A 12,362-nucleotide genomic window follows, 5' to 3' on the forward strand; every position below is an offset into this window, starting at 1 on the left:
CACCATTTATTTATCCATTCATCCATTGAATGGCATTCGCGTTGTTTCCAGTTTGGGTCTATTATGAGTAAAACTGCTATGAAAATTCATCTATAGGTTTCTCTGCAAACCTAAGTTGTTTTCAATAGCAGGGATCAGCAAACTTTTTCTTGAAGTGTCAGATAATACACTGTCTAGATTTCAGGACCATACAGTCCCTGTCACAGAGTACACATATCAGTTACTGCAGCTTAAATTAATGAGTGTGGCTGTGTTCCCATGAAACTTTACTTACAAAAGTGGCAGTTGGCCATTGGGAAATATTTTGCCAACATTTTCTATACAGTAAATATTCATTATTGAGTTTTGCTATATTGTGTGGTGAGTATGTTTAATTTAATAGAAACTGCCTAAATATTTTCCTAAGTTTTGGGATCATTTTATATTCCTGACAGAAATGCATAGGACATCCTGTTGCTCTGCATCTTTATGAGCACTTTATGAGTCAATATGTTTTACTTTAGCCATTTAAACATTTTTTAGTATTTATTTATTTTTGAAAGAGAGACAGAGTGCAAGTGAGGGGAGGGGCAGAGAGAGAGGGAGAGACAGAATCTGAAGCAGGCTGTGCTGATGGCTCAGAGCCTGATGTGGGGCCCAAACCCATGAACTGTGAGATCATGACCTGAGTGGAAGTCAAATGCTTACCTGACTGAACCACCCAGGCACCCCTTACTTTAGCCATTTTAAAATGTGTGTGCATAATCTAGCCAGAAAATTAACAAGAAACCAGTGACTTTGAATGACACACTGGACCAGATGTACTTAACAGATACAAGAAAATTCAAGAAAAGCATTTGACAACATACAGCATCCATTCTTGATAATCACCCTCAACAAAGTAGGGATAGAGGGAAGGTACCTCAACATCATAAAGGCCATATATGAGAGACCCACAGGTAATATCATCCTCAGTGGGGAAAAAATAAGAACTTTTCCCCTACAGTCAATTTATCCTAAGAAACAGATTCTTACACATTCTTTTCCAGTGCACATGGAACATTCTCCACAATAGATCACACACTGGGTCACAAATCAGCCCTCAACCAGTACAAAGAGATCAAGATCATTCTGTGCATATTTTCAGACCACAACACTATGAAACTGGAAGTCAACCACAAGGAAAAAAATTGGAAAGACCACAAATACATGGAAGCTAGGGGCTAAAATGGCTCAGTCATTTAAGTGCCTGACTCTTGATTTTGGCTCCGGTCAGGAACTAGTGATTTTTGGGACCAAGCCCTATGTTGGGCTCTGTGCCGACAGTGTGGAGACTGCTTGGGATTATCTGTCTCTTCCCTATGCAACCCCCCCACCTCTCAAAATAAATAAATAAATAACATAAAAAATAGCATCCTACTAAAGAATGAATGGGTCAATCAGGAAATTAAAGAAGCAATTAAAGTACATGGAAGCAAATAAAAATGAAAATATGGCAGTCCAGAATCTTTGGAATGCAGTAAAGGCAGTCCTAAAAGGAAAGTATATTGCAATACAGGCCTGCCTCAATAAGGAAGAAAAGTATCAAATACACAATCTAACTTTATACCTAAAAGAGCTAGAAAAGGAACAGCAAATAAAGCTTAAAGGCAGCCAAAGAAGTGAAATAATAAAGATTAGAGCAGAAATAAAAGATATAGAAACAAACAAAAAACAGAACAGATCAATGAAACTAAGAGCTGGTTCTATGAAGAATTAATAAAATTGATAAACCCCTTGCCAGAATTTTCAAAAGGGAAAGAGAAAGGACCCGAATACATAAAATCACAAATGAAAGGGGAGATACTACAACAAATACCACAGAAATACAAATGATCATAAGGGAATATTATAAAAAATTATATACAAATAAACTTTGGAAGGGCAATTTGGAAGAAATGGGAATATTTCTAGAAAAATACAAACTACCAAAATTGAAATAGGAGAAATAGAAAATTGTAACAGACCCATAAACAGCAAATAAATTGAATCAGTAATCAAAAATCCCCCAATAGGGGCCCTTGGGTGGCTCAGTTGGTTGAGTATCGACTTTGGCCCAAGTCATGATCTCACAGTTTGTGAGTTTGAGCCCCACATCAGGCTTGCTGCTGTCAGTGCAGAGCCTGCTTCAGATCTTCTGTCTCCCTGTCTCTCAGCCCCTCCCCTGTTTGTATTCTTCTCTCTCAAAAATAAATAAAATGTTAAAAAAAATCTCCTCATAAACAAAAGGCCAGGGCCCAATGACTTCCCAAGGCAGTTTTACCAGACATTTAAAGAAGATGTAATACCTGGAACAAAACATAAGAGACTCTGAAATATGGAGAATAAACTGAGGGTCATTGGAGGGGTTGTGGGAAGGGGGATAGACTAAATGGGTAAGGGGCATTAAGGAATCTACTCCTTAAATCATTGTTGCACTATATGCTAATTAACTTGGATGTAAATTTAAAAAAATAAATTAATAAAAAGTAATGAATAGGTAATACCTTTCTTCTCATATTGTTCCAAAAAATATAAAGGGAAGAAAAACATCCAAAAGTCTTCTATGAAGTTAGCATTACCTTGATCCCAAAACCAAAGACCCCACTAAAAAGGAGAATTACAGGCCAATATCCCTGATGAACATGGATGCAAAAATTCTCAACAAGATACTAGAAAATCAAATACAACAGTACATTAGAGGAATTATTCACCAAAGTCAAGTGGGGTTTATTCCTGGGCTTTCAGGGCTGGTTCAATATTCACAAATCAATCAGTGTAATACACCACATTGGTAAAATAAAGGATAAGAACCCTATGGTCAGGAAAAAGGCAGGGATGTCCAGTCTCACCAGTACTATTTAACATAGTCCTGGAAGTTTTAGCCTCAGTACTCAAACAAAAAGAAATAAAAGAGATGCACATTGGCAAGGAGGAAGTCAAACTTTCACTATTTGCAGATGATGTGATGCTCAATGTAGAAAACCCAAAAGGCTCCACCAAAAAAATTGATAGAACTAACACTTGAATTCAGCAAAGTCACAGGATATAGAATCAACATACAGAAATATGTTGAATTTTAGGGGCGCCTGGGTGGGTCAGTCAGTTAAGTGGCTGACTTCGGCTCAGGTCATGATCTTATGGTCCGTGAGTTCGAGCCCCGCGTTGGGCTCTGTGCTGATAGCTCGGAGCCTGGAACCTGCTTCTGTTTCTGTGTCTCCCTCTCTCTCTGCTCCTTCCCCATTCACGCTCTGTCTCTCTTCTGCCTTTCAAAAATGAATAAATGTTAAAGAAATAAAAAAGAAATATGTTGAATTGTATACACAAATAATGAAGCAGCAGAAAAAGAAATAAAAGAATCAATCCCAGTTACAATGACATCAAAACCCATAAGATACCTAAGAATAAACCTAACCAAAGAGGTAGAAGATCTGTACTTTGTATTTTTTTAATTAGTTAATAGAGAAAGAAAGGAAGAGGCAGAGAGCGGGGGTTGGTGTGGGAAAGAATCCCAAGCAGACTCCACACTATCAGTGCAGAGTCTGATGTAGGGCCTGAACTCATGAACTGAGATTATGACCAGAGCCAAAGTCAAGAGTTGGATGCTCTACTGACTGAGCTACCCACACTCTCTGAAGATCAAGAAATGGAAAACATTCTGTGTTCATGGGTTGGAAGAACAATCATTGTTAAAATATCTATACTACCAAAAGCAATCTACACGTTTAATGCAATCCCTATTAAAATACCACCAACATTTTTTCACAGATCTAGAACAGATAATCCTAAAATTTGTATGGAATCACACACACACACACACACACACACACACAGCACAAATTTCCAAAGCAATCCTGAAAAGGTAAAGAAAAGCTGGAGGCATCATGATTCCAGACTTCAAGCTATATTACAAAGCTGTAGTCATCAAGACAGTATGGTACTAGCACAAAAATAGACACATATACATCAATGGAACAGAATAGAAAACCCAGAAATGGACCCACAGCTATATTTTCAAGTAATCTTCAACAAAGCAGGAAAGAATATCCAATGGAAAAAAAGACAGTCTCTTCAACAAATGGTTTTGGGAAAACTGGACAGCACGAAGCAGAAGAATGAAACTGGACTGTTTTCTTATACCATACGCAAAAATAAATTCGAGATGGGTGAAAGCTAAATGTGAGACCGTAAAGCATGAAAATCAAGAGGAGAACATAGACACCAATGTCTTTGACCTCAGCCATAGCAACTTCTTCCTAGACACATCACTAGATGCAATGGAGACAAAAGGAGAAATAAACTGTTGGGACTTCATCAAGATTAAAAGCTTCTACACAGTCAAGAAAAAAAATCAACAAAAATAAAAGGCAGCCTACAGAATGGGACAAGACATTTGTAAATGACCTATCTGATAAAGGCTAGTATGCAAAATCTATAATGTGCTTATCAAACTCAGAACCTAAAAAACAATCCAGTTAAGAAATGGGCAGAAGACATGAATAGACATTTTTCCAAAGAAGACATCCAGATGACTAACAGACAAATGAAAAGATGCTCATCAGGGAAATACAAATCAAAACCATAATGCAATACCACCTCACACATGTCAGAACGGCCACAATTAAACCACACAAGAAACCACAGATGTTGGCGAGGATGAGGAGAAAGGGGAACCCTATCGCACTGTTGGTGGGAATGCCAACTGGTGCAGCCACTTTCAAAAAGGGAGGTTCCTCAAAAAAATAGAACCACCCTACAACATAGCAATTGCATTACTATTTACCCAAAGTATACAAAAATACAGATTTAAAAGTGTACATACACTCTGATGTTTATAGCAGCATTTTCAACAATAGTCAAACTATGGAAAGAGCCCAAAGATGAATGAATGAATGAATGTGTGTGTGTGTGTGTGTGTGTGTGTGTGTGTGTGTAAAATGGAACATTACTCTGCCATCAAAAAGAAAGAAATCTTGCAATTTGCAAAAATGTGGATGGAACTAATGTATTATGCAAGTGAAGTCAGAGAAAGACGGGTATCACAGGATTTCACTCATGTGATATTTAAGAAACAAAGCAGATAAACATTTGGGAGGTGAGGTGAAGAAAAAAGAGAGAGGTAAAGAAACTGCAAGAGACTCTTAGAGAGCAAACTGAGTGTTAATGGAGAGAAGTTGAGGAGGATGGGCCAGATGGGTGATGGGTATTAAGGAGGGCACTTATTATGCTGTTGTATGTAAGTGAGGAATTACTGAAATCTACTCCTGAAACCAGTACTTCAGTGCATGTTAACTAGAATTTAGATAATAATTTGAGAATAAAATAAAAAATGTGTGCACCATTCTAATGAATAATGATATTGGACATTCATTTTGTGCTTCTCACCCATGTATCTTCTTTAAGTTTCAGTTTATATTTTTGCTCTTTTTCTAACAGGATTGTTATTTTCTTATGCTGAAATTAGAGAGTTCGCCATATACCATGAAAGTTTTTTGTGTTAGATACGTGATTTCTAAGTATTTTTTCATAGTCTGCGGCTTATTGTTTTCATCCTCTAACAGTGTATTTCTCACAGGATAGGTTTATATTTTTGGTTGCATGTTTAATAGCTAACTCCAGGTCATAAGGATTTTCTCTTAGGATATCTCTTATAGTTTAGTGTTTCATAAAGGTGTATAATTTAGACCTATATTCATTTTGAATTGATTTTTCAGTGTTTATTTGTGTGTGTGAGAGAGAGACAGAGTGCAAGTGGAGGAGGGACAGAGAGAGAGGGAGACACAGAATCTGAATCAGGCTCTAGGTTCTGAGCTGTCAGTATAGACCCTGATGTGCTCGATCCCATGAACCTTGAAATCATGATTTGAACCAAAGTTGGATGCTTAGTTTACCAAGCTACTCAGGCATGCCTATCTTGAGTTAATTTTTGTATATGGTGTGAGGATTAGTTTGAGGCTTTGTTTTGATTTTTTGTTTTTGTTTTGTCCTTGGTGTTGTATGATAATTATTCTAACACCATTTGCTGATAAGCAAATTGAGTTCTTCTTGTATTTTTGTGAAAAAACAAATGGACATTTTATATGGATCCGTTTCTGAAATCTGTCCTATACATCTCTGTGCCTACTCCTTGATTAATGTATATTTATAATATTTTTTTAACTATAGTTTGATTTCTCTAACATAATTCTTCCTTATCAAAAACTGCTTTGGTTATACCTTTGCATATATATATATATATATATATGCAAATATATATATATATTTTAAATCAGCCTATATCTACAAAAAATTCTGCTCTAATCTTAATAGCTATTGCATAAGATCTTTAGAAAACTTTGGGTATAATGAACAATTTTCCTATGTTGAATCTGCCAGTCTATAATTATGATATCTCTTTTACATTTATTTAGGGCATCTTTAATTTTTTTAAACTTGATTTATTTATTTTGTGAAAGTAACAGAGCATGTACATGAGAAGGGAAAGAGGAAAGGGAGAGAGAGAATCCCAAGGATTTTTCTCCACGTGTGTAGAGTTGGCTCCTAGAGGGGCTTGATAGTCCTACTGGCTCAGTGGTGTGGCTCTGCCTGGCTCATGTCTCTGGAAGACTCTGAGGCCATAGTCTTATCTCTCCGAGCTTCCCAGCCTGCCTGGTTCAGTTAGCCAGGCAGCCCCAAATGTGCTCAGATTGATGATGCCTCCATCAACACCATTCCGTGGAAAGCTGAACAAAAAGAGTGAGAACTCACTATAGTCATTCTCATCGAAATTGAGGTCCAGCACGTTATCTGCCCCAGGGAACATAAGTGTGAGGACAGCAGCTTCCCCTGGGTCACACTCTTTCAACTACCATCACCGAGGACCTCAGCATGGGAGAGGTTTCCTGAGGGCTCACGGTCCAGGAACTGTTTCCCCACCTTACTGGGACATCCAGGGCTCGCAGGTCCTGAGGGGGATGGCCAGTGTCTGGGGTCGTGTGGGGTAACTGGTCCCCAAGGCCTACTAGGATTTCAATGGCATGACTTTGATGCCAGCCCTGGGAGCCGAGGGCAGGGACCTGTGTGGGCCAGGATGGCACCTCGGGCATAGCTCATGGCCGAGAGTGTTGAGTTGCCAAGCATGGGAGCTTGCCTAGCCTTGCGGGGAACCCCAGCTCAAGCCAGATGGGATTCCTGGATGAGCGCCTTCCCTCGCTGGCGTATGTGGAGTGGCCCATGGCTTGGGGTGGTGGGCCAAGGCATAAGTCTGGTTTGCAACACGTGCCACCTTGGGAATAAATCCCGGTCCACACACAATTTGGCAAGCAATGCCTGTGTTTTGGGCCCAGGGTGGAAGTCAAGATGCTGTGCTGACCATTGGACTGGACGGTAAAGGCACGGTCTGCAGAGGACTGCACCCTGGGTGATTCCAGAGGCCTGCTCAGATCTAGTGTCTCATGGTGTTCCCAGGTCAGTTGTGGGTTCCTGGGAAGGTTCAGGCCTCCTCTCAGGGGGTGAAGCATGTCTACCAGGGCCGGCCTCAGGGTGCACAGATTAGCCACTGCGGTCCCACTCCTGTGTGCACTCCTGGCCCTGGGGCTCCCAAGGAAGGGCACCCAGCAGCAGTGCCTTTCAGTGGGCCCTGCATGAAGAACTTATTGCCAGCCAGTCCTGCCATGGAGACCTTGTCTCTGCGGTCACAGAGCTGGGGAGGTGAAAGAGTTACTCTACGAGGTTCTGTCTGTTGGACTTGACACAGTTGTTCCATGTCTGTTCTGGTGGGTTGGAGACTCCTCTGTGGTGGCCTCGCAGCCGGGCGGGGGCCTGAGAGCTACAAGGCCAGGCACAGTGCCATGGCAGCACATGGAGTTGGGAAGGGGTTGGCCTCCCTTTGTGACAGAGATGTCTTCTCTCACTGTGCCCTTGGCCTGTGGGGCTGCAGCCCTTGTGCTCACTGTGAGGACCACACTGGTGTTCCTGGACCATGGGAAGGGGACATGTTGCCTGCAGCGGGCCGCATCCTTGCAAAGGCCAAAGCCTGTCTGCGGATGCCCACGCTGCAGCATCCTGCGGCCAACAGGGGAGTCTGTTGGGCAGAGGGTGCCAGAGAGTAATTCCATGCTGGCAGGAACATGCTCCCATGGACTGGGCAGCCCAGGGGATGCTCGTTCCCTTGGAGGCCAGGGCCCTGGCACCCATTGGCCCTGGCCTTGCTGACACGCTGGTCTAGAACGCGGCTGTAGTTCAGTCGGGATTGTCACTAGTGTTTGGTGGGGGCAAGGCCCATGCTGCTCAGGTCATTCTGGCAGAGTGGACAGGAGTGGGCACCTGTTGTCATGTGGCCACCTCAGAGGGCTCTGCGTTGGCCTCTGCCCCATAGCCTGGAGGCCAGGGCGGCCAGCCTCCCTGCAGGCAGTTTTTGGGTTTTCCTTTGACCCCTGAGTTTCCATCCCGTGCTGGCGTCCAAGTTGCCAGGGTGGCCAGCTGTGGGAGTGGATGGGTGTCTGGGCCGGTGGGCACTTCTTGGCCAGAGTGGCTTTGGGAGAGGGAAACCCTGCCCAATGTTAGTGGCCCAGAATTGTCCAAGGAGGCTCCGTGGTGTGCAAGGCCACCGGTCCTGTGCTGTTGCGTGGCAGGACTCCGGGGCCAGGATCTGTGCACCAGGTGTGTCCGTGGAGGGCCCCAGGCCTGCACGGCGGAGCAGCCACACACACCCCTGGCCCAACCTCCCAGCGCACACTGACCTTCCACACAGAAGAGGCACACATTCCTGCTCCTACAGTCCCCTGTGCCCACGGCTTCTTGCCTATTCGCAGGCAGCCCCAAGGGGCCGTGGGACAGGACAGGCAGAGAAGCGCAAGGCTTGGTCATGGATTCCTTCTGCACTGTGTGGCGAGTGGAGGCCCTGGGTACCTTGTTCACTCCCATGGGTGACTGTTCCCCTTTTCTCAGGTGCAGTGGACATGTCAGGCTTGCCATTGGCCAAGAGAAGAAGGCCTTCCTGGCCCCCGAGTGCCTGTGGTTGGCGGGACCACCAGAAGAAGTGTGCCCCACTATGGGCACCTTGCCGACAGGAGTGACCAGACGGTAAGCCTTCCCCAGTTTAAGCTTGTACCGTGGCTTTTGTGGGCCTGCCCGAGAGGCCACCAGTGAAGGTTGCCAGCAGGGCGTGTGGGGTTTTGATGCCAGAGGGGCCTGCCCATTCCTCTGGCTCAGTGGTGTGGCTCTACATGACCCGGGCTGCGGGTGGACCCTGAGTCCCTCGGCTTGTCCTGCTGAGCTACCCGGCCCACATGGGTCAGCTGTGCAGGTGGCCCCAAATGTGCTCGGATCGATGATGACCCCTCAACAGCATTCCTTGGAAAGCTGAACAAAATGAGTGAGAACTCCCTACCGTCTTTCTCATCGAAACTGAGGTCCAGCACGTTGTCTGCCCCAGGGAAGGTAAGCGTCAGGAACAGCAGGCTTCTCCTTGGTCACACTCCTTCAAGCACCAGCACCCATGGCCTCTGCCTAGGTGAGCCTTGCGGGGGACTCATGGTCAGGGAGGCATTTACCACCTGAGCAGGGTTTCCAAGGCACAGAGGTCCTGAGGGCAATGACTGGTGTCTGGGGTCAGTGGGGTGCTGGACCCCAAGGCCTCGGAGTCAAAGGCATGTCTGTGGCACCAGAACGGGGAGCCAAGGGCTGGAGACTAGGCCAGAACAGACCCTGGGGCATAAGCTCGTGGAGGTGTGGGTTGAGAGGCCAAGCATGTCAAGCTTACCTGGTCCAAGGGTGGGGGCGTGGAGCCCCAGCCTGAGGCAATGGAGATCCCTGGATGAGTCCTTTCTCTCACTGACATACATAGAGTGGGCTCCTGGCTTGGGCTGGTGGGCTAAGGCAGGAAGCCAGGCTGTGGCACCTGCCAGCTTGGCATCCTCGGCCCTACCCAGCAACAGACAAAGCAGCAAGCAGTGCCAGCACTCCATGCCCAGGGCGGAATACAAGTTGCTGTGCTGGCCATTTGCCTGGATGGTAATGGCACAGTCCAGAGAGGGCTGCGCCCTGGGAGACCGCACGGGCCTGCTCAGCTCAGGTGTCTTGTTGAGTTCCCAGGTCATTCATGGTTTCCACAGAGGCATCAGTCCTCCTATTGCAGAGGGCAACACGTGGCTCCCAGGGCCAGATTCAAAGTGCACAGGTGAGGCATGGCGTTCCCCTTCCTGCGGGCAATCCTGGCCCCTGGGTTCCCAAGGAAGGGCACCCATTTGTGGTGTTCCTTGGGCCTTTCAGTGGGGTCCTGGCCAAAGAAGCTACCCCGGCTGGGTGTGCCACGGAGACCTTGTCTGCTCAGCACAGAGCTGGTGAGGTGAAAGTGATACTCTGGGATATTCTGTCCCTTATTTGGCACAGTGTGTCTTACATCCTCTCGGGTGGCCGCAGACCCCTCTGTGGTGGCCTGGCAGCCAGGCAGTGGCCTGCTAGCTCTGAAGCCAGGCGCTTTGCCTCGGCCCCATGGGCCGCTTGGCAGTCGTCTGCCTCTCTTTGGGAAGGAGATGTGTTCTCCTCTCAGTGTGTCCCTGGCCTGCAGAGCTGCAGCCTAAGGCTCTCTGTGAGGGCCACGCTGGTGTTTCTGGGCTGTGGGAAGGGGCCACATCGCCTGCAGAGGGCCACATCCTTGCAAAGGCCAAAGCCCATGGGAGGCTGCCCTTCCTGGAGTATCCTTCTGCTGATGGGGGCGTCCATTGGATGGAGGGCGCTGGAGGGACTTTCCATGCAGGTGGGGACACACTCCCATGGACCAGGCAGCCCAGGGAATGCTCGCTCCCTTGTGGGCCGGGGCCTGGGTGCCCACTGGCCCTGGCCTCACCAATACCTCGGGCAAGAAAGTGCCTGTGGTTCAGTTGGGTTTGGCACCTGATTCGGTGGGGGCTAGGCCCGTGTAGCCTAGACGCTGAGGGCATTCTGGCAGAGTGGAGAGGAGCGGGCAGCTCTTGTTGTGTGGTGACTTCAGAGGCCTCTGTGTTGGCTTCGGCCCTGTAGCCTGTGGGCCAGGGCAGCCAGCTTCCCTGTGGGTGGTTTTGCCATCCTGTGCTGGTGTCCATGGTCCACATTGACAAGGTGGCTAGTGGCGGAAGAGGATGCGTGTCTGGACTGGTGGGTGCTGCTTGGCCAGAGTGGCTTTGGGAGAGGGAAACCCTGCCCAATGTTAGTGGCCCAGAGGCATCCAACATGGCTCCCTGGAGTGCAAGGCCACTGGTCCTGTGCCGTTGCCTGGCGGGACACTGGGACTAAGATCTGTGCACCACGGGTGCTCTTGCAAGGCCCCAGGCCCTCATGGTAGAGCGGCCACACATGCCCCCTAGCCAAAACTCCCAGCACACACTGACACTCCATGCACAGGAACAGGCACACGCTCCTGCTCTTACAGTCCCCTGCGCCTGCAGCTTCTTGCCCATCCGCGGGCAGCCCCAAAAGACTGAAGGACAGGACAGGCAGAGAGGCACAAGGCTTGGTCATGGATTCATTCCATCCTGTGTGGTGAGGGGAGCCCCTGGGTACTTTGCTCACTCCCACGGGCGATTGTTCTTCTTTTCTCAGGTGCATTGGACAGGCCACGCTCGCCGTCGGTCGAGAGAAGGCCTCCCTGGCCCCCAAGTGCCTGTGATTGGCAGGACCGCTGGAAAAGGTGTGCCCTGCTATGGGAATCTTACCGACAGGAGCACCCAGACGGTAAGCCATCTCCAGCGTCAGCTGTGCTGCTGGCTTTACACTTCGGGAACTTGTCGAAGAGACCGCTAATGAAGGTTGCCCCCAGAGCGTGTGGGGTTTTGATCCCAGAGGGGCCTGACTATTCCTCTGGCTCAGTGTCAAGGCTCTGCACGGCCCGGGCGGTGGGCAGACCCTGAGTTCTTCGGCTTGTCCCGCTGAGCCATCCGGCCCACCAGGGTCGGCTGTGCAGGTGGCCCCAAATGTGCTCGGATCGATGATGACTCCCTCAACAGCATTCCTTGGAAAGCTGAACAAAATGAGTGAGAACTCCCTACCGTCTTTCTCATCAAAACTGAGGTCCAGCACGTTGTCTACCCCAGGGAAGGTAAGCGTCAGGGACAGCTTCCCCTTGGTCACAGTCCTTCAAGCACCAGCACCCATGGCTTCCGCCTGGGAGAGCCTCGCTGGTGGCTCATGGTCAGGGAGGCATTTACCACCTGAGTAGGGTTTCCAAGGCATGCAGGTCCTGAGGGGAATGGCCGATGACTGGAGTCATTGGGACAGCTGGTCCCCAAGGCGTTGGACTTGAAAGGCATGTCTGTGGCACCGGCCCAGGGTGTCGAGGGCTGGGTCCTGTGTAGGCCAGGATGGCCCCAGGGCATAAGCTCATGGCAGGGTGTGTTGAGAGGCCAAGC

At 47.6% G+C, this 12,362-nt stretch overlaps 1 protein-coding gene and 3 non-coding genes across 4 annotated transcripts in view; all 4 read left to right on the plus strand.

Moving 5' to 3' along the window:
- The first annotated feature begins 6,680 nt into the window (after positions 1-6,680).
- LOC125169261 (small nucleolar RNA SNORD116) lies at positions 6,681-6,773 on the plus strand. The gene has a single exon (XR_007153577.1). It is a non-coding gene; the product is annotated as a small nucleolar RNA SNORD116 (small nucleolar RNA).
- A 2,126-nt stretch (positions 6,774-8,899) lies between these two features.
- LOC125168024 (uncharacterized) overlaps positions 8,900-12,362 on the plus strand; it is a 76,560-nt gene continuing 73,097 nt past the window's right edge. The window contains exons 1-3 of the mRNA XM_047863007.1: positions 8,900-9,060; positions 9,276-9,417; positions 11,557-11,688. Coding sequence (XP_047718963.1) covers positions 8,900-9,060; positions 9,276-9,417; positions 11,557-11,688 — 435 coding nt within the window. The remainder of the gene's footprint in view (positions 9,061-9,275; positions 9,418-11,556; positions 11,689-12,362) is intronic.
- Positions 9,302-9,393, plus strand: LOC125169260 (small nucleolar RNA SNORD116). Its single transcript, XR_007153576.1, has one exon. It is a non-coding gene; the product is annotated as a small nucleolar RNA SNORD116 (small nucleolar RNA).
- On the plus strand, positions 11,936-12,028 carry LOC125169242 (small nucleolar RNA SNORD116). The gene has a single exon (XR_007153559.1). It is a non-coding gene; the product is annotated as a small nucleolar RNA SNORD116 (small nucleolar RNA).

Source organism: Prionailurus viverrinus, chromosome B3 (assembly GCF_022837055.1).
Source record: "Prionailurus viverrinus isolate Anna chromosome B3, UM_Priviv_1.0, whole genome shotgun sequence".
NCBI lineage: Eukaryota > Metazoa > Chordata > Mammalia > Carnivora > Felidae > Prionailurus > Prionailurus viverrinus.